General features: G+C 52.7%; 1 protein-coding gene across 9 annotated transcripts in view; it reads right to left on the bottom strand.

The window, feature by feature from the left end:
* LOC140390360 (ras/Rap GTPase-activating protein SynGAP-like) overlaps window positions 1-27899 on the bottom strand; it is a 1167003-nt gene that overhangs the window by 876429 nt on the left and 262675 nt on the right. For all 9 annotated transcript variants that reach the window (XM_072475456.1, XM_072475455.1, XM_072475451.1 and 6 more), the window contains exon 4: window positions 14968-15073. In XM_072475456.1, coding sequence (XP_072331557.1) covers window positions 14968-15073 — 106 coding nt within the window. The remainder of the gene's footprint in view (window positions 1-14967; window positions 15074-27899) is intronic.

Here is a 27899-nt window from a genome sequence, read left to right as displayed (position 1 = left end):
ATCGCCGTCCTTTAAAGGGCGACCCCTAATTTTAAACCAGTGGCTCCCTAGATCTGGGCTCACCCACAAGAGGGAACATTATTGTGCACATGTACCTCCAAGATCCCTCTGTTCCCACACCCTCATTAGAATTGTACCCCTTATTTTATATTGCCATTTTCTGTCAGGCCTCAGGCCTTGGCTTTCCATTTTCCCTCTCTCTCTGGCACCAGTCGGATTTCTTTCTTTCTTATATTGGTTTCCTTGGATTAGAAACAACAGCACGGGCAACATGTTCTTGAATTATTTATCCTTGGCCAGTTTCCTGCCTGGGTTTGACATTTGCACAGGATCCATCATGTTTCACACTTCACTCCATCTGTGATCATCCTCACCACCCAAAATCCTGCTTCAGACTCGGAAGAATAAAAAGAGTGGCTCTTAATGAGCACCGCAAACTTCTTCAGCTGGTCTTCTATCTCACATCTCCGCCACTTGACAAGGGAGTGGGGCGGGGAGTTGGGCGTTAGAAGAAAGGACAGTAGTCCCCGTTGTTTTGTTATGCTCTTGATGCAGCATAAGCTGCTTCCTTGATGTGCACTCTGACAAAGGAAGGTTCAGACTTGGAGATAGCTTTAACACATTTATTACTATTAACAATTCTCCTACTTGGATTCGACTCTCCTGTTAATCCTGCTATAGCTACTCAGACTGACGAACCAGTCTGCTCCAATCCACGTGGTGGGTGTGATGTTCAATCAGCCCTGTGTCTGTACTCACTAAGTGTCGCCACTGGAAAGAGGAAGATCATGTATGCTGTGTCCTTTTATATGCATTGGTGGAATACCCCCCTGTGGTAGTGTCACCTCTGTGTGTATCGTGACTGCCCATCGGTCATGTCCTACCTTACTGACCTATTGGTTGAATGTCTGTGTGTCATGTCTCTGGTGCTCCCTCTAGTGTCTAGCTAGGTGTAGTGTGTTCACATTAACCCCTTGTGTATTTACAGTGATGCATATCACCACACCCGTGAGGGGAGGTGGTGGTATAGTGGTGTTACAGCTGGACTAGCAATCCAGAGATCCGACCGAATGCTCTCGGACACAGGTTCGAACCCCAGCGGGGCAGTTGACGGAATTTGAACTCAATTTTTAAAAAGAAAATTGGCCACTGTCGCTTGTTGGAAAAAAACCTGCCAGGTTCACTCGTGTCCTTCAGGGAAGGAAATCTGCTGTCCTTCCCCGGCCTGTCCTGCACGTGGCTGACTCTGAAATGGCCTTGTGTGGCCGCTCGTTCAAGGGCACTAAATGTTGCACTACCCAGCGATGACTGTTAAAGGATATGCAGTAAAGAGCAAAAGCCAGTAGCTGCCTCCATGCTTGTTGGTACACACGGTTCAGTCCAACACTCAATTGAGCATAGATGTGGGTCACGTTCTCTCTTACCTCACTGTGTGGGTGGTACTGTAATCAGACGCACATTAACCCGACATGTGCCAGACCCTTATATGATATTATTGATTCTCAGTCAGACAGGCTGTCTTCAAATGGATAAAAGCAAATTCCCCGGGGGATACTCAGGGAGTCCGGTAGTAATAGCTTTGTTGAGAATTTGAAGGCAGTTTCGCCAACACTTCGGGTTGGGGGCAGGGTCAAGGGAAATGCCGCTTCGGGGGAACCATAGATTTGAGCCAGGGAAGTGGGATGGAAATTTTCGGAGATGGGAAGAGAAAGGAATTCGGGCACTAAAAGATTTGTTTCTTGGGGGTCGGTTTACAGGATTGAAGGAGCTGGGAGCGAAGTATGGGCTGGAGCAGGGGGAAATATTTAGATACATGCAGGTTCGAGACTTTGTCAGAAAGGAGATACAGAGCTTCCCGGTCGAGCCGGCCTCCACATTGCTGGAGGAGGTGTTGACGACAGGGGGACTCAAGAAGGGGGTAGTGTCAGCGGTTTACGGAGCTATTTTGGAAGAGGAGAAGGCACTGCTGGAAGGGATCAAGGCAAAGTGGGAGGAAGAGTTGGGAGAGGGTATGGAGGGGTTCTGGTGTAAGGTGCACCAGAGGGTGAACGCCTCCACCTCGTGCGCGAGTTTGGGGCTGATACAGCTGAAGGTGGTAAATGGAACATACCACAAAAGGGCGAGGGTGAGCCGGCTCTTTGAGGGGGTAGAACGTTGCGGGGGAGGTTTCGTAAACTACGTTCATATGTTTTGGTCCTGTCCAAAGCTGGAGGATTACTGGAAGGAGGTTTTTAGGGTAATCTCTAAGGTGGTGCACGTGAACATAAGAACTAGGAGCAGGAGTAGGCCACCTGGCCCCTCGAGCCTGCTCCACCATTCAATGAGATCATGGCTGATCTTTTGTGGACTCGGCTCCACTCTCCGGCCCGAACACCATAACCCTTAATCACTTTATTCTTCAAAAAAACTATCTATCTTTATCTTAAAAACATTTAATGAAGGAGCCTCTACTGCTTCACTGGGCAAGGAATTCCATAGATTCACAACCCTTTGGGTGAAGAAGTTCCTCCTAAACTCAGTCTTAAATCTATTTCCCCTTATTTTGAGGCTCTGCCCCCTAGTCCAGCTTTCACCCGCCAGTGGAAACAACCTGCCCGCTTCTATCCTATCTATTCCCTTCATAATTTTATATGTTTCTATAAGATCCCCCCTCATCCTTCTAAATTCTAATGAGTACAGTCCCAGTCTACTCAACCTCTCCTCGTAATCTAACCCCTTCAGCTCTGGGATTAACCTAATGAATCTCCTCTGCACACCCTCCAGTGCCAGTACGTCCTTTCTCAAGTAAGGAGACCAAAACTGAACACAATACTCCAGGTGTGGCCTCACTAACACCTTATACAATTGCAGCAGAACCTCCCTAGTCTTAAACTCCATCCCTCTAACAATGAAGGACAAAATTCCATTTGCCTTCTTATTCACTGTTGCACCTGTAAACCAACTTTTTGCGACTCATGCACTAGCACACCCAGATCTCTCTGCACAGCAGCATGTTTTAATATTTTATCATTTAAATAATAATCCCTTTTGCTGTTATTCCTACCAAAATGGATAACCTCACATTTGTCAACATTGTATTCCATCTGCCAGACCCTAGCCCATTCACTTCGCCTATCCAAATCCCTCTGCAGACTTCCATTATCCTCTGCACTGTTTGCTTTACCACTCATCTTAGTGTCATCTGCAAACTTGGACACATTGCCCTTGGTCCCCAACTCCAAATCATCTATGTAAATTGTGAACAGTTGTGGGCCCAACACTGATCCCTGAGGGACACCACTAGCTACTGATTGTCAACCAGAGAAACACCCATTAATCCCCACTCTTTGCTTTCTATTAATTAACCAATCCTCTATCCATGCTACTACTTTCCCCTTAATGCCATGCATCTTTATCTTATGCAGCAACCTTTTGTGTGGCACCTTGTCAAAGGCTTTCTGGAAATCCAGATATAGCACATCCATTGGCTCCCCGTTATCTACCACACTGGTAATGTCCTCAAAAGATTCCACTAAACTGGTTAGGCACGACCTGCCCTTTATGAACCCATGCTGCGTTTGCCCAATGGGACAATTTCCATCCAGATGCCTCGCTATTTCTTCCTTGATGATAGATTCCAGCATCTTCCCTCCTACCGAAGTTAAGTTCACTGGCCTATAATTACCCACTTTCTGCCTACCTCCTTTTTTAAACAGTGGTGTCATGTTTGCTAATTTCCAATCCGCCGGGACCACCCCAGAGTCTAGTGAATTTTGGTAAATTATCACTAGTGCATTTACAATTTCCCTAGCCATCTCTTTTAGCACTCTGGGATGCATTCCATCAGGGCCAGGAGACTTGTCTACCTTTAGCCCCATTAGCTTGCCCATCACTACCTCCTTAGTGATAACAATCCTCTCAAGGTCCTCACCTGTCATAGCCTCATTTCTATCAGTCACTGGCATGTTATTTGTGTCTTCCACTGTGAAGACCGACCCAAAAAACCTGTTCAGTTCCTCAGCCATTTCCTCATCTCCCATTATTAAATCTCCCTTCTCATCCTCTAAAGGACCAATATTTACCTTAGCCACTCTTTTTTGGGTTTTATATATTTGTAGAAACTTTTACTATCTGTTTTTATATTCTGAGCAAGTTTACTCTCATAATCTATCTTACTCTTCTTTATAGCTTTTTTAGTAGCTTTCTGTTGCCCCCTAAAGATTTCCCAGTCCTCTAGTCTCCCACTAACTTTTGTCACTTTGTATGCTTTTTCCTTCAATTTGATACTCTCCCTTATTTCCTGAGATATCCACGATCGATTTTCCCTCTTTTTACCGTCCTTCCTTTCCTTCCTTTTTGTTGGTGAAACTGGACCCGGGGCCACGAGAGGCCATATTCGGGGTGTCGGACCATCCAGGGTTGGTGCGGAGGCAGATGTTGTAGCCTTCGCCTCGTAGATCGCCCGAAGGCAGATCCTGATAGGTTGGAGAGCAACCTCTCCACCCTGTATCCTAGCATGGCGGGGGGGACCTGCTGGAATTCTTGACTCTTGAGAAGGTCAAATTTGAACTGAGGGGAAGGATGGAGGGGTTCTACAATTCATGGGCGTTATTCATTATGCACTTTCGAGAATTGGATAACATCGAACATTAGCGAGTGGTGCTGGGAGGGTTGGGGGGAGGGGGACTGTATGTGTAACTATGGGTGATTCCTGATTCCTCTTTGTCATTTGTTTATGTTAACATGCGGGCTAATGTTTGGGGGTTTGGTGGGAGGCTGGGATCGTTGTTATTGATATGGGGATTGACATTACATTCGTTACTGATTATTGTTTATTGGTGGGTGTAAATTTGGGAGAAAATGTGAAAAAGGAGAACAAAAATACTTTAAAAAGAAAAGCAAATTACTGCGGTGCTGGAATCTGAAACCAAAAGAGAAATTACTGGGAAATCTCAGCAGGTCTGGCAGCATCTGTAGGGAGGGAAAAGAGCTAACGTTTCGAGTCCAGGTGACCCTTAGATCAGGCGGCTCTCGCAGAGAGTTGACACAGTGGATCAAATCCACATGGCCTCTCGGTGTGCCATAACAATGCAGGTCAGCAGTGTCCAAGGCTCGTCACCGCCCCGTCAAGCACTTGATACAAATTCCCAGCTGGGAAGGGCGAGAAATGTTTGAGCCACTGGAGTTGAAACCAGGGCCTGAATTTTGCCTGTCCCCCTCCGGTCGGGGGCGCTTTGTGGGGGGGAACACCCCAGCCCCCCCCCCCCCCCCCACACCACAGCTCCGCAAACCCGTTCGGCCCTGGAAGGTCAAAAACGGAGATGTGCCGGGGAATCCTGGGACGGGTACGGAAATTGCTGGTCGCGGAGGTGGGCTGGGCGGAAGGCCGACCTGCGCTGTGGAAACATTGGGAGCGATGGAACGGTCACGATGTTCCTGAAAAGCCGTGCACTGCGGCGCAATGTGGCCGATAGAAGCCAGAAGACCCCGGGATCTACCCGGCTCACAACGCCTCGCGAGAGCCAACGTGATCACCCGAGGTGTTGCGAAATGAATCCCGCCCTGTGGGCAGGATCACGTTTTGGCAAATCTGTACATTACAGCGAGACAGCTAGTCCCACTCAATCATTTAAATGGTGTCCCGTTCCCTCGTTACACTGAGGAGGTCCGATGAGCGGAACTCCTCAGTGCAGGAGATGGGGCTATGTGAGGCCTTGGCCGTGCATTCCCGCTGAGGCCCCTTATCTATGTGGGATAGCACGGTAGCATAGTGATTAGCACAATTGTTTCACAGCTCCAGAGTCCCAGGTTCGATTCCTGGCTGGGTCACTGTCTGTGCGGAGTCTGCACGTCCTCCCCGTGTGTGCGCGGGTTTCCTCCGGGTGCTCCGGTTTCCTCCCACAGTCCAAAGATGTGCAGGTTAGGTGGATTGGCCATGCTAAATTGCCCTTAGTGTCCAAAAAGGGTAAGTGGGGGTTACTGGGTTACGGGGATAGGGTAGATACGTGGGCTTGAGTAGGGTGCTCTTTGTCAGGGCCGGTGCAGACTCGATGGGCCAAATGTCCTCCTTCTACACTGTAAATTTTATGATTCTATGATCTAACCCGAGTGATGTTTAATAGCTGCAAGCCCCGGGAAACACGTGGCTAAACGCATTCGTTATGGGGCTTTGTTCCCATCTAGTTAAATCCCGTCCATGAACTCCGTTCCTCTCTCCAAAGCTGCTGCCACACCCGCTGAGTGTTTCCAGCACTTTCTGTTTTTGTGTAAGGCATCCAAGATCAGCAGTATTTTGCTTCTCTGGCAAGGCCTCTCCCTGGTCTCACCCTCCCCCCTCCATTGGCTCCCCCCAATCAATCCTCAACCCACTGGCTACACTTGAGAAAGGATGGCCAGGTACTTATTTTCTCTTCACCCGTTTGAACAGCCGTGTTCCCTGTGCGACCCAGCGTAACGCAACTTTGCCTCAGTTGCGTTATGCCGTCTCCAGAGTGATCTCAGGCAATGAAAGCTGCAGGATCGGCAGTGCACCTTCCTAATAATAAACTAAGTTCTATAACCCTTAAATCCTCCACCGTCACCCTCGTTTTCTCACAAAAATCCTGTAAAGAGTTAAACCTCCTCCGAGCCCAGATTTAATTCTCAGTCTCGGTCTCTGTCCCCGAACCACTCAAATGAAGATCGTCGAGCACCATCTCATTGTTCGATGAGACACTTCACAACCTTCTGGCTTCAAACATTGCCGTTCGTGGCCAATGCTTCTACTTTATCGAATGGCAGCTGTTGGTGACGTATTGCGTACAGTTCTGGGCCCCACACTATAGGAAGGAAGTGAACACATTGGAAAGAGAGCAGACGAGGTTGACAAGAATGGTTCCAGGGATGGGAAACCTCAGCTATGAGGATAGATTGGGAGAGGTTGGGATAGTTCTCCTTGGAGAGAAGGCAGCAGCGAGGAGATTTGATACGGATGTTCAAAATCACGAGGGGGAGGAGGGGGGCAGAGTAGATAGTGAGAAGCTGCTCCCACTCGGGAAAGGATCAAGGACGAGAGGGCACAGATATAAAGTGATTTGCAAAAGAAGCAAATGGAATGTGAGAAAAAACCTTTCCACACAGCGAGTGGTTGGGGTCTGGAATGCACTGTCTGAAAGTGTGGTGGAGGCAGCTTCAATCGAGCGTTCAACAAGGTAATTATTCAACACTGTGTGCCGGGGTATGGGGAAAAGGCAGGGGCAAGGCACCAAGTCACCTTGCTCGTTCGGAGAGCCGGTGCAGACAGGAAGAGCTGAATGGGGTCCTCCTGCACTGTAACAATAGTGAATTCGGTGGGGGGATCATCTGCTTCCAATTTGGGCGGTGGGATCGTAGACAGAATCGGAAAATCACACATGAGGCACAAATCGCATTTCATGCTGACATAAAGGTGTGGCGTGCACCTGTAGGCAGAACCTACAGGTGAGTGTCCAGGTGAGTGCATCGCTCAGGGAGCAGGGGGTCATGCCCCTGGCACTGCCCTCCCTGGCGCCAATACCCCTTTTGTGTGATTTAATCTTCCCTGCCTTCCACCCAATCACACAGCTTCCCTTTCTCTCCTGTCCTCTCCTCTTCCTGCCTCTGTGTTTGTTCAAATCTGGTTCCGTACTCGAGCATATATCCCGGTTCAGAGCGAAGGTCACTGACCTGAAACCCTAACTGGAATCTCCCATGGTGCTGGAGGTGGGGGTGGGAGGGTTGATGCACGATCAATCACTACTGAAGCGGGATTGTAGTCCAATTGGAGGCTTTAATGAACAAGTAGTTACCCCAGCAGCTCCGATACAGAATGACTGCTGTGGGTGAAACACAGACTCTTATGCTCCGCCTGCTGGGCGGAACCAGTCATACTACAGCATAAGGTACATCCCACCTAGGTACCGCGATGCCGCTAATATAGCCTACCACAAGGGTGTAAGGTGGTGATCCCACCCCCTTCCCGCATCAAACCCCGATTATGTACAGGGCGGGAAAGTCCATGGATGGCCTTCCCTTCCCGCGGTGAATGAGGGTCCTCGGGTGAGATATTCATTCCTAGTTTGAGGACACCATCCTCCCCACCAACGGCGAGCAGGTGTCTCTCCCATGTGGGGAGCATGGCAAGCAAACAGGAGCATGGATCCTCTCATTCAAAGGCACTCGGTGCCTGATTGAGGGACACGGATTCTCCGCTCCCCTGCCGGGTTGCAGAATCGCCGGTGGGGGCGCGGGAATCGTGCCACGCCGGTCCGACGCCGGCCCACCGATTCTCTGGCGCCCGCGGGATTGCAGCCGCGCCGGTCGGGGGCCGTTGAAAGCGCCCCCCCCCGGCGATTCTCCGCGGCTCGACTGACGGGCCGAGTGCCCGCCCAGTTCGGCAGAGTCCCACCGGCGTGGGTTACGTGTGGTCCTACCCGGCGGGACCTTGGAGTTCTGGCTGAGGGGGGGCGTCCTGGTGGGGAGGGGGGGGGGGGGGGGATCCGACTCCGGAGGGCGGGAGCCTCCACGGTGGCTGGCTCGTGATCGGGGCCTACCGACCGGTGGGCGGGCTATTTCCGTGGGGGCCTATGTTCCTCCGCTCCGGGCCCCTGTAGGGCTCCACCATATTTCCCGGGGGCCGGTGCGGAGACTCGCGCTGGCCGTGGTGCGTCTGCGCCTGCTTTCGAGCGCCGGAGCAGCAGACAGCACTCCGGTGCCGTCCTAGCCCCCGCGGAAGGGGTGAATACCTGGACCTGGAGGCGGGTTGACACCGGAGTGGCTCGCGCCGCTTTTGACGCCGGCGTCAGACGTTGACCGCGGGATAGGAGAATCCGGGCCACGGTGTCCTGAATGTGGGGGAAGGAGCCACTAGGATCCATCCCTTGCCCTTACCGGTGACTCCACGCACATCCCCCTTCCCGTCCCCACGGATCCTTCCCATCCCTCATTCGCCTGTGCCCGAGTCCCAGTGTTGTTGCTCCGTGCTGAAGAGCTGCTAGTCTCTAAGCAACTCTTGGCAGGCGGGACCTCTGCGCCCAGGGTCCATGAACCTTTGGGGGGGGGAGCGGGGAGGCTGCTGCTGGTCTGTCAACTGCCTGGGTGGCACAAGATGCCATGGGCCTTCCCCCCGCAAAAAAAGAGGCGACACGGGGGTCCCACTGGCTCTCCAGCAGGCGGGTAAGACCCCTTTCATCTACAATGAGTACATAAGAAATAGGGAGCAGGCCATTCAGCCCCTCAAACCTGATTCACCAGCCAATAGGATCATAGATGATCTGATCTGGCCTTACCTTTACTTGTTTCCCCAATATCTTTCCCTGTTTTCCCAATTGACAGCGGGGGATTGTGAAAGGTGGGAGCTTGAGCCCTCGTCTTCTCGGACAAGACAGGGTGCGCCTCTTTGTTAATAACAACTTGCATTGACGTAGAGCCCTTTACCACATCAGAAACATCCCAAAGTGCTTCGGCAGGAGAGATTCCCAGATAAAATCGGGGTATTCGGAGAGGCAATCGGAAGTTTAGCCAGGTAGGCGGGCGTTAAGGAGTGTGGCCTGAAGGACGAAAGGGAGGTAGGGAGGGGGTGATGAGTAAGGAGGGAATTCCAGAGCTTCAGGTCGAGACAGCCGAAGCGGCAGACACTCAAGATGGAGTGATCAAAATTGCGGATGCCCAAGAGATCCGTATTGGATGAAATTATGAAGGATTGCAGAGCTGAAGAAGAGATCCTGGGAGCTGAACCGCAGTAGCAGCTTCACACCCAGACTTCAGGTCGAAACTCCACTCCCATTGCATAAACAGGACGCAGTTGGACATTTAAGCATCGGAATAGATCAAAACATGACGATTGAACGCTTCCGAACAAAACACAAAGCGAATTGAGGGGTATCCACTGTCATGTGAGAGTACCTTTAAGATATAGGTGTTGAAGAAATGTACCTTTAAGAAATGGGTGTTTATTACTGCAGTGATGTCAGAGTGTGGGTGGAGCTGGGCTGTCTGTCAGCTTTTTACTTTTGTTTTTGAGCAGGCTGCAGGATGTGTTTTAGTTTTGTTTTCAGTGTTGGAGCTGAAGCCAGACGGTGCAGGTGTACTGCTGTTCTCTCTGCCATCAAAAGACTATCTCTTGATCATTTGGTGAATTCAGAATTATAAATGTTCTCAGTAGTGAATCATTCCCCCAACTTTCTTGTCTATCTTTATATATATATAACAACCAATAAGGGACGTAGCACAGATTGCCCCCTTGGTCTCTAAAGGGCTTGTCATGTGAGGGTACCTTTAAGACATGGATGTTTAAGCAATGTACCTTTAAGAAAACAGTGATGTCAGAGAGTGGGTGGAGCTGGGCTTTAGGTCAGCCATTTTGGCAGGTTTTTAGTTTCAGTTTAAAAACAGCTTGTGTGTGTCTGTATGTTTGGAGGATTAGAGCTCTGTGTGTGTCTGTGTTTGCAGTGAGCTGGATTTGCTGTGATGTCTGCCATAAAAGACCATCGCGGGATCATTTGGGTGATTTAAACTCATAATTGTAAGGCCTTTAACCTGATGTGATACTGTTTAAAGGTGTTAAGTCTCTTGGAAGTTTGAAGGAACATTTTAAGGAATTATTTACTGTTGCAATATTTTCTGAGTTATCTTTGAAGTAAGGGGTGTTAAAAGATCCAATATTTATTTAAGATGTTAAGTTGAGTTCATGGAATAAACAGTGTTTTGTGTTTAAAAACCCACGTGTCCATAATTGTAATCCCACACCTAGGGAACAAGCTGCGTGCTCGGAAAAGCAACAAATCCATTAAAGGGAGAGGTTGGTTGAACTCCATGATACATTTTGGGGTTCTGAAAACGCCTCGCCCATAACAGGCTTTACTCTTTCCCTGGTCAACCTCTTCCCCTTAATTATCATCATAGAATTTACAGTGCAGAAGGAGGCCATTCGGCCCATCGAGTCTGCACCAGCTCTTGGAAAGAGCACCCTACCCAAGGTCAACACCTCCACCCTATCCCCATAATCCATTAACCCCACCCAACACTAAGGGCAATTTTGGACACTAAAGGCAATTTATCATGGCCAATCCACCTAACCTGCACATCTTTGGACTGTGGGAGGAAACCGGAGCACCCGGAGGAAACCCACGCACACACGGGGAGGATGTGCAGACTCCGCACAGACAGTGACCCAAGCCGGAATCGAACCTCGGACCCTAAATATCTCAGGGTTGTCCCTAATCTTATTCATAAGTCTTTTTCATGCCCCCTTTTTGCTCTTCCAAATGCTTTCTTACGTTCCCTCTTGCGCTTCCTATATTTCTTGCAGGCTGCAGCTGAATTACTCCCTTTGACTTACTCTTCTTCCTTATTCAGTCCTGGATTGTCCTAGACATCCAGGGTTCCCTGAACTTATTTCTCCTACATTTCCCCCTGGAGGGAGGGAACACATGAGCTTTCCCCATTTCCTTTTTGAATGCCCTCCTCTGCTCTGCTGTAGTTTTTCCCGCAAAAAGCTCTTCCCAGTGAACTTTGGTCAGATCCTGGGCTGGGTTCTCCAAAACTGGGTCTATGTCCCCACGCCAGCGGAAAAACGCTGGCGTTTCACTCTTGACTTTGCTTAAGAAAGTCCAGAGCGATTCTCATACCTTGCAGGGGGCTGGCAGGGCCCTGGAGTGCTTCTCGCAGCTCTGGCTGCGTATACGGGTCCCCGCACTTCCGGTCGGGTGTCCTCACATGCGCACGGTGGGGGCCTGCAGCGGCCGCCCCTTGTGACATGGCGGACTCGTACCGCGGAGTGACGTCCAAAATGTAGGCCTCCCCCGCCCTGAGATCGCGCACACGCGGATCCTTGCCCCCCCCCCGATCACTCCCCTGGCTGTCCGTGAGGCCCCCCCCCCCCCCCACCCCGGGCGATCGATCCCCCGGACTAAGTCCGCAGCTGCCACCCTCGGTTCCCGACGGCTAATATGTGGTTAAAATCACGCCATCGGGAACTCGGCCAGTTTTGCGTGGAGAATCGCCGGGGGCGGGGGGGGGGCCTCTAGCCCCTAGCCGCGCCGTGTAGATCGCGCGCGAGCGACGCCAGAGCGATTTTCCGGCGAATCACTTCAGCGTCGCCGGTCCCGGTTTCTTCGTGAATGGCCATTCTCTGTCCCCACGCCGAATCAATTTTGGCCTGGGGCTGCGTAGGATCCAGCCCTGTGTCTTATTTTAGTAAAAATCTGCCTTGCCCCAATCCAAAACTGTCTTTCACAGGTCAACTTTTTCTTTGTCGAAAGCAAACTTGAACTGTACCGTGTTGTGATCGCTATCACTAAAATGCTCCCCCGCTGCCACATTGAACACTTGTCTGGCTTGATTTCCCAGAACCAGATCCAGCACTGCTCCATCTCTTGTCGGGCCTTCTACATATTGATGCAAAAAACTCCCCTGAATACATTTCAATAAACCCATCTTCACTTTGCTCTTTACACTAGGACTGTCTCAATTTATGCTGAGGAAGATAAAGTCACCTGATATAATTACCCAATTATTATTCTTACACACCTCTGAAAAGTGTCTACATATCTGCTCCTCTATTTCCCATTGACTTTTTGGGAGCCTAGAATACAGGCATTGTCACCCACGGGTGGGTCACGGGCAGGTGTCGGGAAGGTCACGGAGCCGTCTGTCGCGTCGCTCCCAATCGCGCAAAACCGCGCACAACAGCCGGCTTTCAATAATGCTGGCTGCAAGCGGCCTTCAAAATGGCCAGGAGCAGATAAAATCATTTGGCCGCACTGCGCATGCGTGTTGCGCACCGATGATCGTGAACGCACGCGCAGTGCGGCCGCATTTCTTTTTATATGGTCGCAGCCTTTTTATTTCAAGTTCGGGGGGGCCAAAGGGACCCAAAACCATTTTCTCCATTTTTGTCACCAACAAACAAGGGAAGAGAAAATGGTGGGTCGCGAAGGTCGGCCGGCGTGGGTCGCTCAGGTCGGCCGGCGTGGGTGGCGAAGGTTGGCCGATTGGTAAAAATGGGTCCCCGGAAAAAAGGTTTGAAAAACACTGCTATCATACACTCCCAGTAATATGTTACCCCGGAAACTAGGTTCAACCCATGAAGCCTTGTTTGAAGATCCTTCCACGATATCAGGCTGGATATCGATTCCGAAATCACGGCTGGCACGGGGGCGGAGAATCGATGTTCCCGCCCGAAATCGGGAACGGCAGCGGTTCACCGATTCTGCGCAGGGCGTACGCCGCGCCGCCTGGGGCCATTGCCAGAGGCCCGCTCCTCCATCTCTGCCCCTGGCTGGCCGAAGTCCTGACGGCATAGAACTAATGTGCTCCAGCCGATCGGGATACTCGCTTGGCGGCTGCAGACTCAGTCCGTGGCCACCCTAGCCGGTGAAGGCCGGTGGCCTTATAGGTGGCCGGGAAATGTTCGTGCGGGGGTTGAGGGTCGGGCGCGCGGACGATCGGGGGGTCTCCTTTGTGGGTCTGACTCCGCGGACCGAGTCTGCCATGGAGCACAGCGTGGCCGCTGGAGGACGTCGCCGTGCGCCTGCGCGGTCTCCAACCCGGAAGTGTGGGGGCCCGTACCTGCAGCAAAAGCTGCGAGATTTACTCCGGGTCCCTGCTGGCCCCCTGCAGGGCTGGGAACTCATGTCCTTTTAATCCAGGATTTTCAGACGTAAAACTCCACCGCTTTGACGCCGGCATGGGGAACATAGTCCCAATAATGGAGAGTCCAGCCCATCATCTCTCCTCATTGCAGTAACTGATTCCTTAATTAATAGTTCAACACCACCTCCCTTTTTACACCCTCCTTTGTCTCACCGAAAGGTCCTTTACCCCGGAATAATCCTGCTTGGAATGAGGGAAAAAGCAGGAGGATGAGGCCCAAAATTCCTCACTCAGTCCCTTGGCCAAGAGACAATTAATCACGCCATCCTTAACGGTTAGAGCAAACTGTGCTGTTGAGGAAGATACAAGGCTGGTAGCGAGTGAGCTGATTATGGGTAAGGGTGACACTGGATTTGTATTGTCATGTGAGAGTACCTTTAAGAAATGGGTGTTTACTACTGCAGTGATGTCAGAGAGTGGGTGGAGCTGGGCTGTCTGTCAGCTTTTTACTTTCGTTTTAGGCTGTTTGCTGCAGGGTGTGTTTTAGTTTCATTTTCGGTGTTGGAGCTGAAGCCAGACCAAGCAGGGGTACTGCTGTTCTCTCTGCCATCAAAAGACTATCTCTTGATCATTTTGTCAATTCAGAGTTATAAATGTTCTCAGTAGTGAATGTAAACCTAATGTGCTTCTGTTAAAAGGTGTTTCTTCTGTCTTCTGGATAATCTTTGGGAAGTTATTAAGGATTACTTAGTGTTGTATTCTTTGGGGGTTGTATTTGAATTGATGGTTGCTAAGATGTTCACTACATGTTTCAAACAGGTTAACTTGAGTTGATAGAATAAACATTGTTTTGCTTTAAAAAATACTTTTCCATTTCTGCTGTACCACACCTGTAGAATGGGCCGTGTGCTCCCCATACCATAATCTATTATAAGTTGTGGGTCAGGTGAACGTCATGATACACTTTGGGGTTCTCTAAACCCTGGCCCATAACAGTATCGATGGATGAAGGCACCAGCGAATCAAGGAGGGGGCATTAAAAATAACAATTAGCTAAAGATCCCAACAGTGCCCAATCATTCCACGCAGTTACTGGGATTGAAGAAACAGACAGCACTGGCACTGAGGTTCTCTGGTTCAGACAAGCACAGACACCGACATTGGCACGGAAACACCTGTTAAGCCCAGTCAGACAATGACAGCAGCCGGAACGAGTCATTGCATTGGGGTCCGGGTTGACGTGTCAGGAACGCCCAGCGAGGTGGAAACCATCCCCCCCCCCCCGCCCCCCCCTCTCGCCAGCGGGCAGTCTTCGCCTTCCCACCACAAGCTCCAAGAGACACAGGGGCAGCAGGTAGAGTGGAGGAAGTCAATGCAGAATAGAAGCAAATTCCTTACCGTGATCAGCGTGCCTCCCTTCCACCGGGACGCTGACAGTCCGGCGAAGCAACTTATTCCTCGAGGAAGGCTCGTGCCTTCGTTCCCGAAGCAGTAGCGGGTGGACCTGTAAAAGAGAAGAGAGTCAAGAGAGGAACATGGGGGGGGTCAAACCTACATGTCCACACTTAAAATGGTCCCAAAAGTAAATCAAAACGAAGGGGTGTGGTTGGTGTGAGTCATCGGGGGGAGACCCTGTGAGGTCGGGTATTCGGTGGATAGGCCTGGGGTGAGATTTCATGACCACGGGGAGGGTGCTGTCATATATGGCGAGTGGTTGAGAAGTCGATTGACTTTGGCACTTTCAACAGATCCTGCCGGTGGGAAGGTCACCAAAATTCCGCACCCGCACTTAGGTGGCGAGGCCCGGGGTTGGGGTTGGGTGGCGCGGCCCAGGATCGTGTGTGTGTGGGGCCTGGAGTTGAGTGGCGAGGCCCGGAGCCCGGGGTGGGGTGGTGGGGCTCGGGGTCAGTTGGCAAGGCCCGGGGCTTGGGTGGCGCGGCCCGGGGTTGGGGTTGGGTGGCAAGGACAGAAGGCACTTGGAGGTGCGACGGCTCTGGCCACGTGTCCTTGAGGCTAAAGTGGAAGATAAACTGCTGGGGATCGGGGGGGTACGTCTGTTGGAAAGAAACTGAATCAATCCAGATGTGATTTAAGTAATTATTCCTTGTATTTCTAATGCAGGTTAATGAGCGTAGTTGCCAGCTTCAGGCAAATTTACAGCATCGAGTGTATTTGATTGCTTTCAGCACAATCGATGCCCTTGAGTGTCTTTTGCCAGTTGATCACATTTGATGTCAAAGATGGCAAAGCACTGTTAACTGCATGAAAACCTCATTCCAAATTAGGCGATTTGATGTCAAATAATGGCTGATTAATTTTGAGTGTATTTGAACACAAAAATTATATCAACCTTTTTAAGTAGGGAGGGCATGGGTTAGATACAGAGTAAAGCTCCCTCTACACTGTCCCATCAAACACTCCCAGGATAGGTACAGCATGGGTTAGATACAGAGTAAAGCTCCCTCTACACTGTCCCCATCAAACACTCCCAGGACAGGTACAGCACTGGGTTAGATACAGAGTAAAGCTCCCTTTACACTGTCCCATCAACACTCCCAGGACAGGTACAGCATAGGTTAGATACAGAGTAAAGCTCCCTCTACACTGTCCCATCAAACACTCCCAGGACAGGTACAGCACGGGGTTAAATACAGAGTAAAGCTCCCTTTACACTGTCCCATCAACACTCCCAGGACAGGTACAGCATAGGTTAGATACAGAGTAAAGCTCCCTCTACACTGTCCCCATCAAACACTCCCAGGACAGGTACAGCAAGGGGTTTGATGCAGAGAAAAGTCCTGTTTGGGCTTAACTGTCACTAACCTACTGAACACTTTGAATACCTAACCTATAACTGTAAATAACTAGTATATGATTTAGATTATACTGTAACTAATTGATCAGTTCCATCCTTTATGTGCCCGGCAAGACAGAAATAGCAGATCAATAATATTCAGAGAGCTAAGTGCGCTGATGACAGTGCGGATGATGGTAACTGACAGGTCTGACACACTATGACAACAGATTGTCAGTTTTGATAAAATTCTTCTCTCTCTCTGCCACTCGCTCTCTCTCTCTCTCTATTACCCCTCCTCCCCCATCCTCCTTTCTCCAATTGCTCATGACTTTGAAGCAACATCGGTCAGAGCTGCGTCCATCCGCTCCGGCATGTGTTTGGGGTCTCGTCCCTCCCTATCCCCATGACGTCCAGCAGCCCCATAATCCCCCGTGACCTCGGAGTTCCGTCTTGTCGGCCTTCCCTCACTCCCAGGGGGTGACGGCCGTGCCTTCGGCTGGCAAGGCTCAACGCTCTGGAATTCTCTCCCTAAACTTTTCCTCTCTCTCGCCCTCTCCATCTCGCTCTTCTCTGAACAATCTTTTTCAAATCAACCTCCGTGATCATGGGGTCTGTCGCTCACTGATCTCTGTGTGTGGCTTGGTATTAATTTTGTGCCAGGTTTACACTCCTGTGCAGCCTCTCAGATCATTTTGCTTTCTTAAAAGAGCTGGTGAGGTGGTGTTTTATCATAGATTATCATAGAATTTACAGTGCAGAAGGAGGCCATTCGGCCCATCGAGTCTGCACCAGCTCTTGGAAAGAGCACCCTACCCTACTGTTGTTGTTGGTACCCCCGCCCGCCCCTCCCACGCCCCGAGCCTTAGTCAACACGCAAAGCTGAAGGGGAGGCACAGAGTTGAGAGTCAATCCAAGTTTCTGCCACGTATCTTCTGTGACATTGGGGTGGATCTTTTAAAAAAAGGACTTGCATTTATACCGCAAGCTTCCCGACGTCAGGATGGCCCAGAGTACTTTTACAGCCAATTGACCACTTTTAGGCAGTGTGGCCATTGTTTTAGCGACAGCCAGGAGGTGTACAGGAAGCTCCCACAACGAGCAATGCGGTGCGTGGTCGCATCCCCTTAAAAATGACAATGCACGAGGGACAAGTGGGACTCGGGAGCCACACGAGGCACCCTTCACCGGCCTGGCGCTGATGTGTTGGGGAAGCCGGGTCTGCGAGGACTGCGTTTGCTGCAGCAGTGAGAGAGCCAGGCTTCCAACACTTGAAGAAATGCAACTCGATTCTATTGAATTCTTAACTATCATACATACTTTAACTGTGGGTTGACTCTATGCTGACTTGACTGGAGACCTGAGGCTAACCTGACCAGACTATCTTACTGCCACATGGTGTGTGTTCTAGTTGCTGCTCCCGGGCTCTGACTGTCTCAGAGGCTGGGTCCCGAGAGAGCGGGAAAACTAGTGCCCTCTGGCTTTATAGTGGTCGTGTCCTGTCTGGTGATTGGCTGCTGTGTTCTGTGTGTTAACTAGTCATCCTGTGTGTCAATCACTGCCTGTCTGTGCACCATCATATACCTGTGTGTATATTATGACAGGCGCCACTGCAGCCAGGGTGGGCTGCGGGTGGGGGGGGGGGGGGGGGGGGGGCGGTAGCGGGGTGATGCGGTGAGAGTTCACAAGGTCAACCGGCAAGTGTTCTCCCCCACCCCTGGGACAGAGAGAGAGGGAGGGAGAGCAGGAGAGAGAGAGAGAGAATGAGCGTGCACGCGCGCGTGAGAAAGAGAGAATATACAGAGGACCAGGTTTCCCAGGAGACTCCGTGGCAACGCCATCCGATTCAAGCAGTTCCCTTGCCTCCCACACTCGTGTGCAGGGTTTTGTTGGCAGTGGCAGCACCCCAACCCCCTCTTCGTGGCTGGTGACTGTACAGCTTCCTGACTTCAAAGAATCCCTGAAGCTCAGAAGGGGCCATTCGGCCCATCGAGTCTGCACCAACCCTCTGAAAGACCCCATGTCGGGCCACTCTCCTGCCCTATCCCTATAACCCCGCCTAACCTATGGATACTAAGGGGCAATTTAGTGGCCACTCCGAAGCCGACCCTCCCAGTGCAGACTTTGGGGTTGTTGCTGTGGTGGAGAGTGACTGCTGCTGCTCTCTCTCGCTCTCTCTCTCTCTGTTGCTGCTGCTATTGGTGTTGCTCAGTTTGCTGCCTGTTTCCTGCTGAGCTGCCTGGAGGAAGGAGAGGTGAAGGAAAGAAGGAGGGAGGAGAGAAGGAAGGACTGGTGAGGGAAGGAAGGAGGAGAGAAGGAAGGAGAGGTGAGGGAAGGAAGGAGGGAGGAGAGAAGGAAGGAGAGGTGAGGGAAGGAAGGAGGGAGGAGAGAAGGAAGGAGTGGTGAGGGAAGGGAGGAGGAGAGAAGGAAGGAGAGGTGAGGGAAGGAAGGAGGGAGGAGAGAAGGAAGGAGTGGTGAGGGAAGGAAGGAGGAGAGAAGGAAGGAGAGGTGAGGGAAGGAAGGAGGGAGGAGAGAAGGAAGGACAGGTGAGGGAAGGAAGGAGGGAGGAGAGAAGGAAGGAGAGGCGAGGGAAGGAAGGAGGGAGGAGAGAAGGAAGGACTGGTGAGGGAAGGAAGGAGGAGAGAAGGAAGGAGAGGTGAGGGAAGGAAGGAGGGAGGAGAGAAGGAAGGAGAGGTGAGGGAAGGAAGGAGGGAGGAGAGAAGGAAGGAGTGGTGAGGGAAGGGAGGAGGAGAGAAGGAAGGAGAGGTGAGGGAAGGAAGGAGGGAGGAGAGAAGGAAGGAGTGGTGAGGGAAGGAAGGAGGAGAGAAGGTAGGAGAGATGAGGGAAGGAAGGAGGGAGGAGAGAAGGAAGGAGAGGTGAGGGAAGGAAGGAGGGAGGAGAGAAGGAAGGAGTGGTGAGGGAAGGAAGGAGGAAAGAAGGAAGGAGAGGTGAGGGAAGGAAGGAGGGAGGAGAGAAGGAAGGAGAGGCGAGGGGAGGAAGGAGGGAGGAGAGAAGGAAGGACTGGTGAGGGAAGGAAGGAGGAGAGAAGGAAGGAGAGGTGAGGGAAGGAAGGAGGGAGGAGAGAAGGAAGGAGTGGTGAGGGAAGGAAGGAGGAAAGAAGGAAGGAGAGGTGAGGGAAGGAAGGAGGGAGGAGAGAAGGAAGGAGAGGCGAGGGAAGGAAGGAGGGAGGAGAGAAGGAAGGACTGGTGAGGGAAGGAAGGAGGAGAGAAGGAAGGAGAGGTGAGGGAAGGAAGGAGGGAGGCGAGAAGGAAGGACTGGTGAGGGAAGGAAGGAGGAGAGAAGGAAGGAGAGATGAGGGAAGGAAGGAGGGAGGAGAGAAGGAAGGACTGGTGAGGGAAGGAAGGAGGAGAGAAGGAAGGAGAGGTGAGGGAAGGAAGGAGGGAGGAGAGAAGGAAGGAGAGGTGAGGGAAGGAAGGAGGGAGGAGAGAAGGAAGGAGTGGTGAGGGAAGGGAGGAGGAGAGAAGGAAGGAGAGGTGAGGGAAGGAAGGAGGGAGGAGAGAAGGAAGGAGTGGTGAGGGAAGGAAGGAGGAGAGAAGGTAGGAGAGATGAGGGAAGGAAGGAGGGAGGAGAGAAGGAAGGAGAGGTGAGGGAAGGAAGGAGGGAGGAGAGAAGGAAGGAGTGGTGAGGGAAGGAAGGAGGAAAGAAGGAAGGAGAGGTGAGGGAAGGAAGGAGGGAGGAGAGAAGGAAGGAGAGGCGAGGGGAGGAAGGAGGGAGGAGAGAAGGAAGGACTGGTGAGGGAAGGAAGGAGGAGAGAAGGAAGGAGAGGTGAGGGAAGGAAGGAGGGAGGAGAGAAGGAAGGAGTGGTGAGGGAAGGAAGGAGGAAAGAAGGAAGGAGAGGTGAGGGAAGGAAGGAGGGAGGAGAGAAGGAAGGAGAGGCGAGGGAAGGAAGGAGGGAGGAGAGAAGGAAGGACTGGTGAGGGAAGGAAGGAGGAGAGAAGGAAGGAGAGGTGAGGGAAGGAAGGAGGGAGGCGAGAAGGAAGGACTGGTGAGGGAAGGAAGGAGGAGAGAAGGAAGGAGAGATGAGGGAAGGAAGGAGGGAGGAGAGAAGGAAGGAGTGGTGAGGGAAGGAAGGAGGGAGGAGAGAAGGAAGAAGTGGTGAGGGAAGGAAGGAGGAGAGAAGGAAGGAGAGGTGAGGGAAGGAAGGAGTGAGGAGAGAAGGAAGGAGTGGTGAGAGAAGGAAGGAGGGAGGAGAAAAGGAAGGAGTGGTGAGGGAAGGAAGGAGGAGAGAAGGAAGGAGAGGTGAGGGAAGGAAGGAGGGAGGAGATAAGGAAGGAGAGGTGAGGGAAGGAAGGAGGGAGGAGAGAAGGAAGGACTAGTGAGGGAAGGAAGGAGGAGAGAAGGAAGGAGAGGTGAGGGAAGGGAGGGAGTAGAGAAGGAAGGAGTGGTGAGGGAAGGAAGGAGGAGAGAAGGAAGGAGTGGTGAGGGAAGGAAGGAGGAGAGAAGGAAGGAGAGGTGAGGGAAGGAAGGAGGGAGGAGAGAAGGAAGGAGAGGTGAGGGAAGGTAGGAGGGAGGAGAGAAGGAAGGAGTGGTGATGGAAGGAAGGAGGGAGGAGCGAAGGACAAGAAGAAGACGACTGCAACATCAAGGTGGGAGTCGAGCCCCTTGGACTGCATGTTTGCTGGGCCCCTCCCGGGCTGAGGGCCCAGCCCTGCCAGGCCCAGTTCTCCCAACTGACGACTACTTTCTTCAGCAAGGACGAGCCCTTCCTTATCCCATCCGGAGTGCTTGTTCCGGGATAGGGGGATCGAGTGGGCAGCGTGGTTGCTGAGCCCCTCCCGGGCTGAAGACCCCGTCCACCAGCGGCTTCCTTCTGCAGGGAGGAGGCGATTACATTGGGTGGTCGGCCCACGGTGGGAGCACGTACTGTGCTTTTGCTGGGCCCTGCTCGGGCAGACGGCCCTGACCTCGGCGCAGTCGGCCTAGGGTGGGAGCAGGGCACGGACTGTGTTTTTGCTGGGTCACCTCCTGGGCTGAAGATCTGCCTTTGCTCCCCTATCCGTCCACCCTCCAGCTTCTAAGGAGTCACAGGAGTCTCCCATCTCAGGCACCATTCCATCTGCGAGGCCCCACCCTCCTGTGTCACTATCCTCCTCCCGCTGTGTCCCTTGCTCCCTGTTCCCCTCCTTCCCTCAGCACGGTAGCCTAGTGGTTAGCACAATTGCCTCACAGCTCCAGGGTCCTAGGTTTGATTCCCGGCTTGGGTCACTGTGCAGAGTCTGCACATCCTCCCCGTGTGCCCGTGGGTTTCCTCCGGGTGCTCCGGTTTCCTCCCACAGTCCAAAGACGTGCAGGTTAGGTGGATTGGCCGTGCTAAATTGCCCTTAGTGTCCAAAATTGCCCTTAAGTGTTGGTTGAATGGGGTTACTGGGTTATAGGGATAGGGTGGAGGTGTGGGCTTGGGTAGGGTGCTCTTTCCAAGAGCTGGTGCAGACTCGATGGGCTGAATGGCCTCCTTCTGCACTGTAAATTCTATGAAATTCCATCTAGGTTCCTAGGGGAAGAGTACATTGTTCCATCTCTCTCTTCCCCTCACCCCGCTTCCCACTATCTATTTCTCCAATCAATTCCAACACGACGAAGCCCACATTGGACTGGGCATAGCACCTGATGCCCACCCCACCTATGCCGGTGGTGGGGCTGACCAGATTCAGAGCCACCTCTGGGGGGGGTTGTGGCCTCTTCAGCCTCCACTACTCCCGCAGCCCAGCTACCCTACCAGCCGCTAACCTGGAAACTGGGGGTTACGTGCTAGGCTCACCCCGCCGTCACCATAGAGGCGGCGTTTGTGCAATGACCGGGGTCCTCGGCCCCTTGGCCATTGTATCTGCCGCTCGTCTGTACGGATATGTATGTATGAGAGCCTAGAGGGTGGTAACCGTACCTTTGAAAAGGGGCTCGCGGTGGGCGGACCCATGTAGCGGTGGACCCTCTTGAGGCCACCGTCGAGAGGGTTATCCATTCCAATGCCCCGCGCTGCCTCCCCACGGAGCTCCTCATCCCCCACCTCCAACTACTGGGGAGGTTTGCTCTGAGGTCGCGCCGCTCCCTCTCGGCCTGAAGGACGCCTCCCCTCAGGCACATCTACTCCTGCCGGCGCCAGGCTTCCATCCGCTTGGCCTGGGCGGATGTATTAGAGGGGGGGGGATTCGAGGTCTCCCATCGAGGGGAGACCTTCCGCATCTTTTGGTCTGCGGACGGCGTGCGGTGCCACGCCTGCAAGAAGGTGGGGCATGTGCCAAAGAACTGCCCCACCGGCAAGGCCACCACAGGCACCAAGGTGGTCGCGGCCGGCACCGACGCACCCTCCCCCCTCCACTGACGTTAGCACCCCAGCCCCAGGAGGGGACACCAGGCCGGTGCCTGCCAACCAATCGGCTGCAGGCGTGGAGGAGGGAGGGTGGCCGCAAGGCCCGTAAGGAATCAAGGCGGGGATCAGCCCCCAATACCTCCAGCCCCGTTTGCCGAGAGAACCCCCGGCCTGGAACCCTGGCTTGGGGGCTACTGAAAAATCTTGCCCCGCAGCCACTCCACCTCATCCGGGGCCCACTGAAGCCTCAGCATCGGGTACTGGGCCCGGCGTCGCTACAACGCGGGTCAACAAGGGGGCGGCGGTGACCCCGAGCTGGCGCGTAGGTCAGCGAAGTCACATTCCCAGGGGCAGAGTGACGAGGCGGGCGGGGGGGGGGATGCGGGGGGGGGGGGGGGATGCAAGGATGGAGATTTCCTCGGCACAGGCCACCCCTTGGAGGGGGCGAAAGCAGGGCGCTTCGGGGTCGGGTGCGAGCGAGATCCCCGAGGGCCTGTTCCACCCAATGCACCCCGGAGGCATTGGTTTTTACGATGGCGGTGGTGCTGCTGTGGATCCCTGACCTCACTGGGTGGCGTGGAAGGCCCGCCATCTCCACCCCGGCCTCCGATGCCAGGCACTTTTCCCGGAGTTATTCCCAGATCTGTCCGGTGACTCGGCGTTGCAAGAGGAGGGGGGGGGGGGGCTCTGAGCCGCCGCCTACCTCTGGCCTGATACCCCAGGATGAGCCCGTGAGGAACCCGTCTGCCATCGATCTGGCGGGGGGTAGGATCGAGGCAGACCCAGGGCTGGTGGGTAGGTGCCGTCTGCCACACTCAATGTGGCGGAGGACTCGGTCCCAGGTGGCGACTGCCCGGAGGAGGACGGCTGCTCGGTGGGGGGCGCGGGGAATGATTTTGAATCCATCTGGAGTGAGGTGGTGGACTCCCTCGTGCCTGACACCGAGTCGCCCTTTGTGGTAGTCACCACTGTTGTATTATATTGTATATATGGGTATTACGGTAAGGCCCCTGTACTACAGGTACGGGGTAGATCTCTGCCTGCTGGCTCCGCCCAGTAGACGGAGTATAAATGTGTGTGCTCTCCGAACAACAGCCATTTCATAAGCTGCTGTAGGAGGCCACCCATCTCTGTGTAATAAAGCCTCGATTACATTCTACTCTCGTCTCGTCGTAATTGATAGTGCATCACCCCTCATCCCCTGAGGGGAACTCCGGGATTTTCTATGAGCCAACCGCGGTCGCTGAAACCGAGTGCAGCTAGCCCTCGACCGGTGGTCGGATATGCTTATTAAGACTTTCCGCGCCTACGTTAAAGAGGCGGGAGATGCGGATGTGACTGAGCACCGCTGGCTCAAGTCTTTCCTCGTAGGACTCCTGAGGGAGCAGAGGGGCCCACTGCGCCGTCTGAGCACTAAAAAGGTAACCATGAAGATGGCACTTTACAGCTGACATGGTGGTGACCATAGCCAGCCTTGAGGTGATCTGCCTGTAAGCAATATTGTAGATGGCTGGTGGTGCGACCTCCAGCCAGCAGGTGACTGTTAAGACACACCTTACAGTCACGAGACAGAGGTCATGTGACAAGGCACTCCGCTATAGAAGTGGGCACATCTGGTGATCGCGAGATGGTGATAATGCGTACAAGAGGACAGTCGTGCCTAGGGGCAGTTCCAGGGGAGTACAAAGAAACTCCATGATAACTTGCACTGGAACAGATCGCTATCTTACCACGTGTGATTTAATAAAGATCCTGGTTTGGACAAGTCACAAGTCGTTTGGTAGATTCCTTGCTAGGCATTGAACACATAACACAACAAGCCCCAACATCAACGGCAGCAGGGACGCGCTCCGCTGGTTCCAGAACTTCTCGGTCCTCCGGGATGGGAGGTTAGAGGCGTGCTTCCTGCAAGAAACTCACACTGCTCAGGGAGATGAAGTCACATGGCTCCTGGAGTGGCAAGGGGGGGGGGCGGTCTACATCAAACCTCACGTTTGATGGGGCGGCTATCTTGTTGGCCCCACATTTTCAGCCGGAGATCTTAAGACCATAGGACATAGGAGCTGAATTAGGCCACTCGGCCCATCGAGTCTGCTCCGCCATTCAATCATGGCTGATATTGTTCTCAACCCCATTCTCCTGCCTTCCCATTGTCGTGTTATTGACCCTGGGGTAACACGGACTGCAACTGGATGCAGTTGTACTGGAAAGCAGACACCAAACTTAGACGTTGGTTCAATACGATTTATTGAACTTCTGTAGCAGTGCACACAACTGGCTGTGGGTTGACACTCTACTACTCTAAATATACTAACTCTACCTAACTAGACCAGACTAGCTCTGAGCCACGTGTAGAAGGTGCTAACTAATATATACACCCTGACTGTCACTACAGTTGTCACCAGTGGAAAGAGGCGGAGTGCTTATGCCTCGTGTGTTTTATAGTGGGAAGCCCCCCTCTAGTGTTCTGTCTGGTGATTGGTTGCGTTCTGTCCTGTGTGTTGATTGGCTGTACTGGGTGTCTGTCACTGCCTGTCTGTATCTCATTATGTGCATGAGTGCATATCATGACATCTCCCCTTTTTAAAAAAATGTTGGCGGTTGCTTAGAGCATATGTGACTGTATGTACATGTATAACTATTTACATTAAATGGCGAGTGGATGAATATATACATGAGAGGTGCCTAGCGTGCAGATACAGAACAATATGTACAAGATAAATGTCTATAAGTCCAATGTTTGGGGCTGGCGTCGGATCCTTGTCGACCGCCTGAGAGGTGGAGGTGGGGGCGACGGCGCCTTGACAGGCAGGATTGCAGCCAGAGCGGTGGCCTTGTGGAGCGAGGTGTCAGGAGGAGGTATAACAACAGCTGGAAAATTGAGATTCGGTGGTGGGCAGGCAAGTTTGCGCAGTGCCCTTCTGTTGAGCCTGACAATGGAGCCATCAGCTATAGGAACCACAAACGGCCTGGGAGCAGCCTGTCGAACAACAACAGCTGGAGCTGACCAGCCTCCATCAGGTAACTTGATGCGAACAGCATCGTCCGGGGAGAGCACAGGCAGATGAGTAGCATGAGCATCGTATGTCAGCTTTTGCCGGTTTCTGAGCTGCTGCACCTTTTGCAGCACTGGGAGGTGATCCAGGTCAGGTAAATGAATGGCCGGAACAGTCGTCCGCAGGTCTCTATTCATAAGGAGTTGTGCCGGAGATATACCGGTGGACAGAGGGGTTGCCCTGTACGCCAGCAGCGCAAGGTTGAAGTCAGAAGCAGAGTCCGCAGCCTTGCAGAGCAGTGGCTTCACGATATGGACCACATTATCGACCTTCCTGTTGGACTGGGGGTAGTGCGGGCTTGAGGTAATGTGGTTCAATTGGTACAGCTTGCCGAAATTGGACCACTCTTGGCTGTGGAAGCAGGGACCATTGTCACTCATGACCGTGAGCGGAATACCATGCCTGGCAAATGTCTCCTTGCAGGCCTTGATGACTGTCCTTGATGTGAGGTCTGACAGCTTCACAACTTCCGGGTAACTTGAGAAGTAATCTATGATGAGCACATAGTCACACCCATTGACGTGATAAAGTTCGATTCACACCTTAGAGCACGGAGAGGTCACGATCTCGTGTTGCTGGAGCGTTTCTTTGGGCTGAGCAGACAATTGAGGACCATGTTGGATATGTCCCGGCCAATAGACAGCCTGCCGGGCCCTGCGCCTACATTTTTCGACACCGAGGAGTCCCTCGTGGATCTGTTTGAGCACTAAGCTCTGGAGGCTGCGAGGAATAACGATACGATCTAGCTTGAGGAGGATCCCCTCGACGACTGCCAGGTCGTCCTTGACATTAAAGAACTGAGGGCATTGCCCTTTCTGCCAGCCATTTGCAAGATGGTGCATTACCCGCTGCAGAAGAGGGTCCTTGGCAGTCTCTTCTCGAATGTTGACCACTCTTTCATCTGAGGCCAGGTGTTGCTGGAACACAGTTGCACCTGTGCCTCAATTTGGTGGATGTAGTCGACCTGTTCACAGGGCGAGGTGATGGCGTGAGACAGGGTATCCGCAATGATTCGCTCTTTGTCCGGTGTGTATACTGACTCAAAATCGTACCTGCGGAGTCGAAGGAGAATACGCTGAAGCCTGGGCGTCATGTCATTCAAGCCCTAATGAATGATATGGACCAAAGGTCTGTGGTCAGTCTCTACTGTGAAGGTTGGTAGACCGTAGACGTAGTCATGGAACTCTACAATGCCGGTTAGGAGGCCCAGACACTCTTTTTCTATCTGGGCGTACCTCTGTTCAGTAGGAGTCATGGCCCTTGACGCATAGGCCACTGGAGCCCAGGACGAGGAGTCATCCTTCTGGAGGAGCACCGCACCGATGCCGTCCTGGCTGACGTCCGTGGAGATTTTTGTCTCCCTGGCCGGATCAAAAAACGCGGGTACCGGAGCGGTGGTAAGCTTTGCCTTTAACTCGAGCCACTCTGCTTGATGTGTGGGTAGCCACTGGAATGCAGTGGACCTCTTCACCAGATGCCTGAAAGCCGTGGTTTCATAGAATTTACAGTGCAGAAGGAGGCCATTCGGCCCATCGAGTCTGCACCGGCTCTTGGAAAGAGCACCCTACCCAAGGTCAGCACCTCCACCCTATCCCCAGAACCCAGTAACCCCACCCAACACTAAGGGCAATTTTGGACACTAAGGGCAATTTAGCATGGCCAATCCACCTAACCTGCACATCTTTGGACTGTGGGAGGAAACCGGAGCACCCGGAGGAAACCCACGCACACACGGGGAGGATGTGCAGACTCCGCACAGACAGTGACCCAAGCCGGAATCGAACCTGGGACCCTGGAGCTGTGAAGCAATTGTGCTATCCACAATGCTACCGTGCTGCAAGGTTGGGAATGAACTTTCCCAAGAAGTTAACCATACCGAGGAAGCGTAGTCTTCCGGGGTCTTCATGGCGTTGATGGCCTAGACTTTGTTCGAATCTGGTTGCACCCTGCTGGGATATTTGATCACCCAAGAACGTGATGGATGACATGCCAAAGGAGCACTTGGCCTTGTTCAACTTGAGGCCGTTTGCATGGACAGGTCGAAAGACCTGTTTGAGACGAGATATGTGTTCCTCAGGGGTCGTGGACCATATGATTACATCATCTACATAGACACGCACACCCTCAATGCCCTCCATCATCTGTTCCATGA

This window comes from Scyliorhinus torazame, chromosome 14 (assembly GCF_047496885.1).
Source record: "Scyliorhinus torazame isolate Kashiwa2021f chromosome 14, sScyTor2.1, whole genome shotgun sequence".
Classification (NCBI taxonomy): Eukaryota; Metazoa; Chordata; class Chondrichthyes; order Carcharhiniformes; family Scyliorhinidae; genus Scyliorhinus; species Scyliorhinus torazame.
This window is presented reverse-complemented; position numbering and strand designations above follow the sequence as displayed.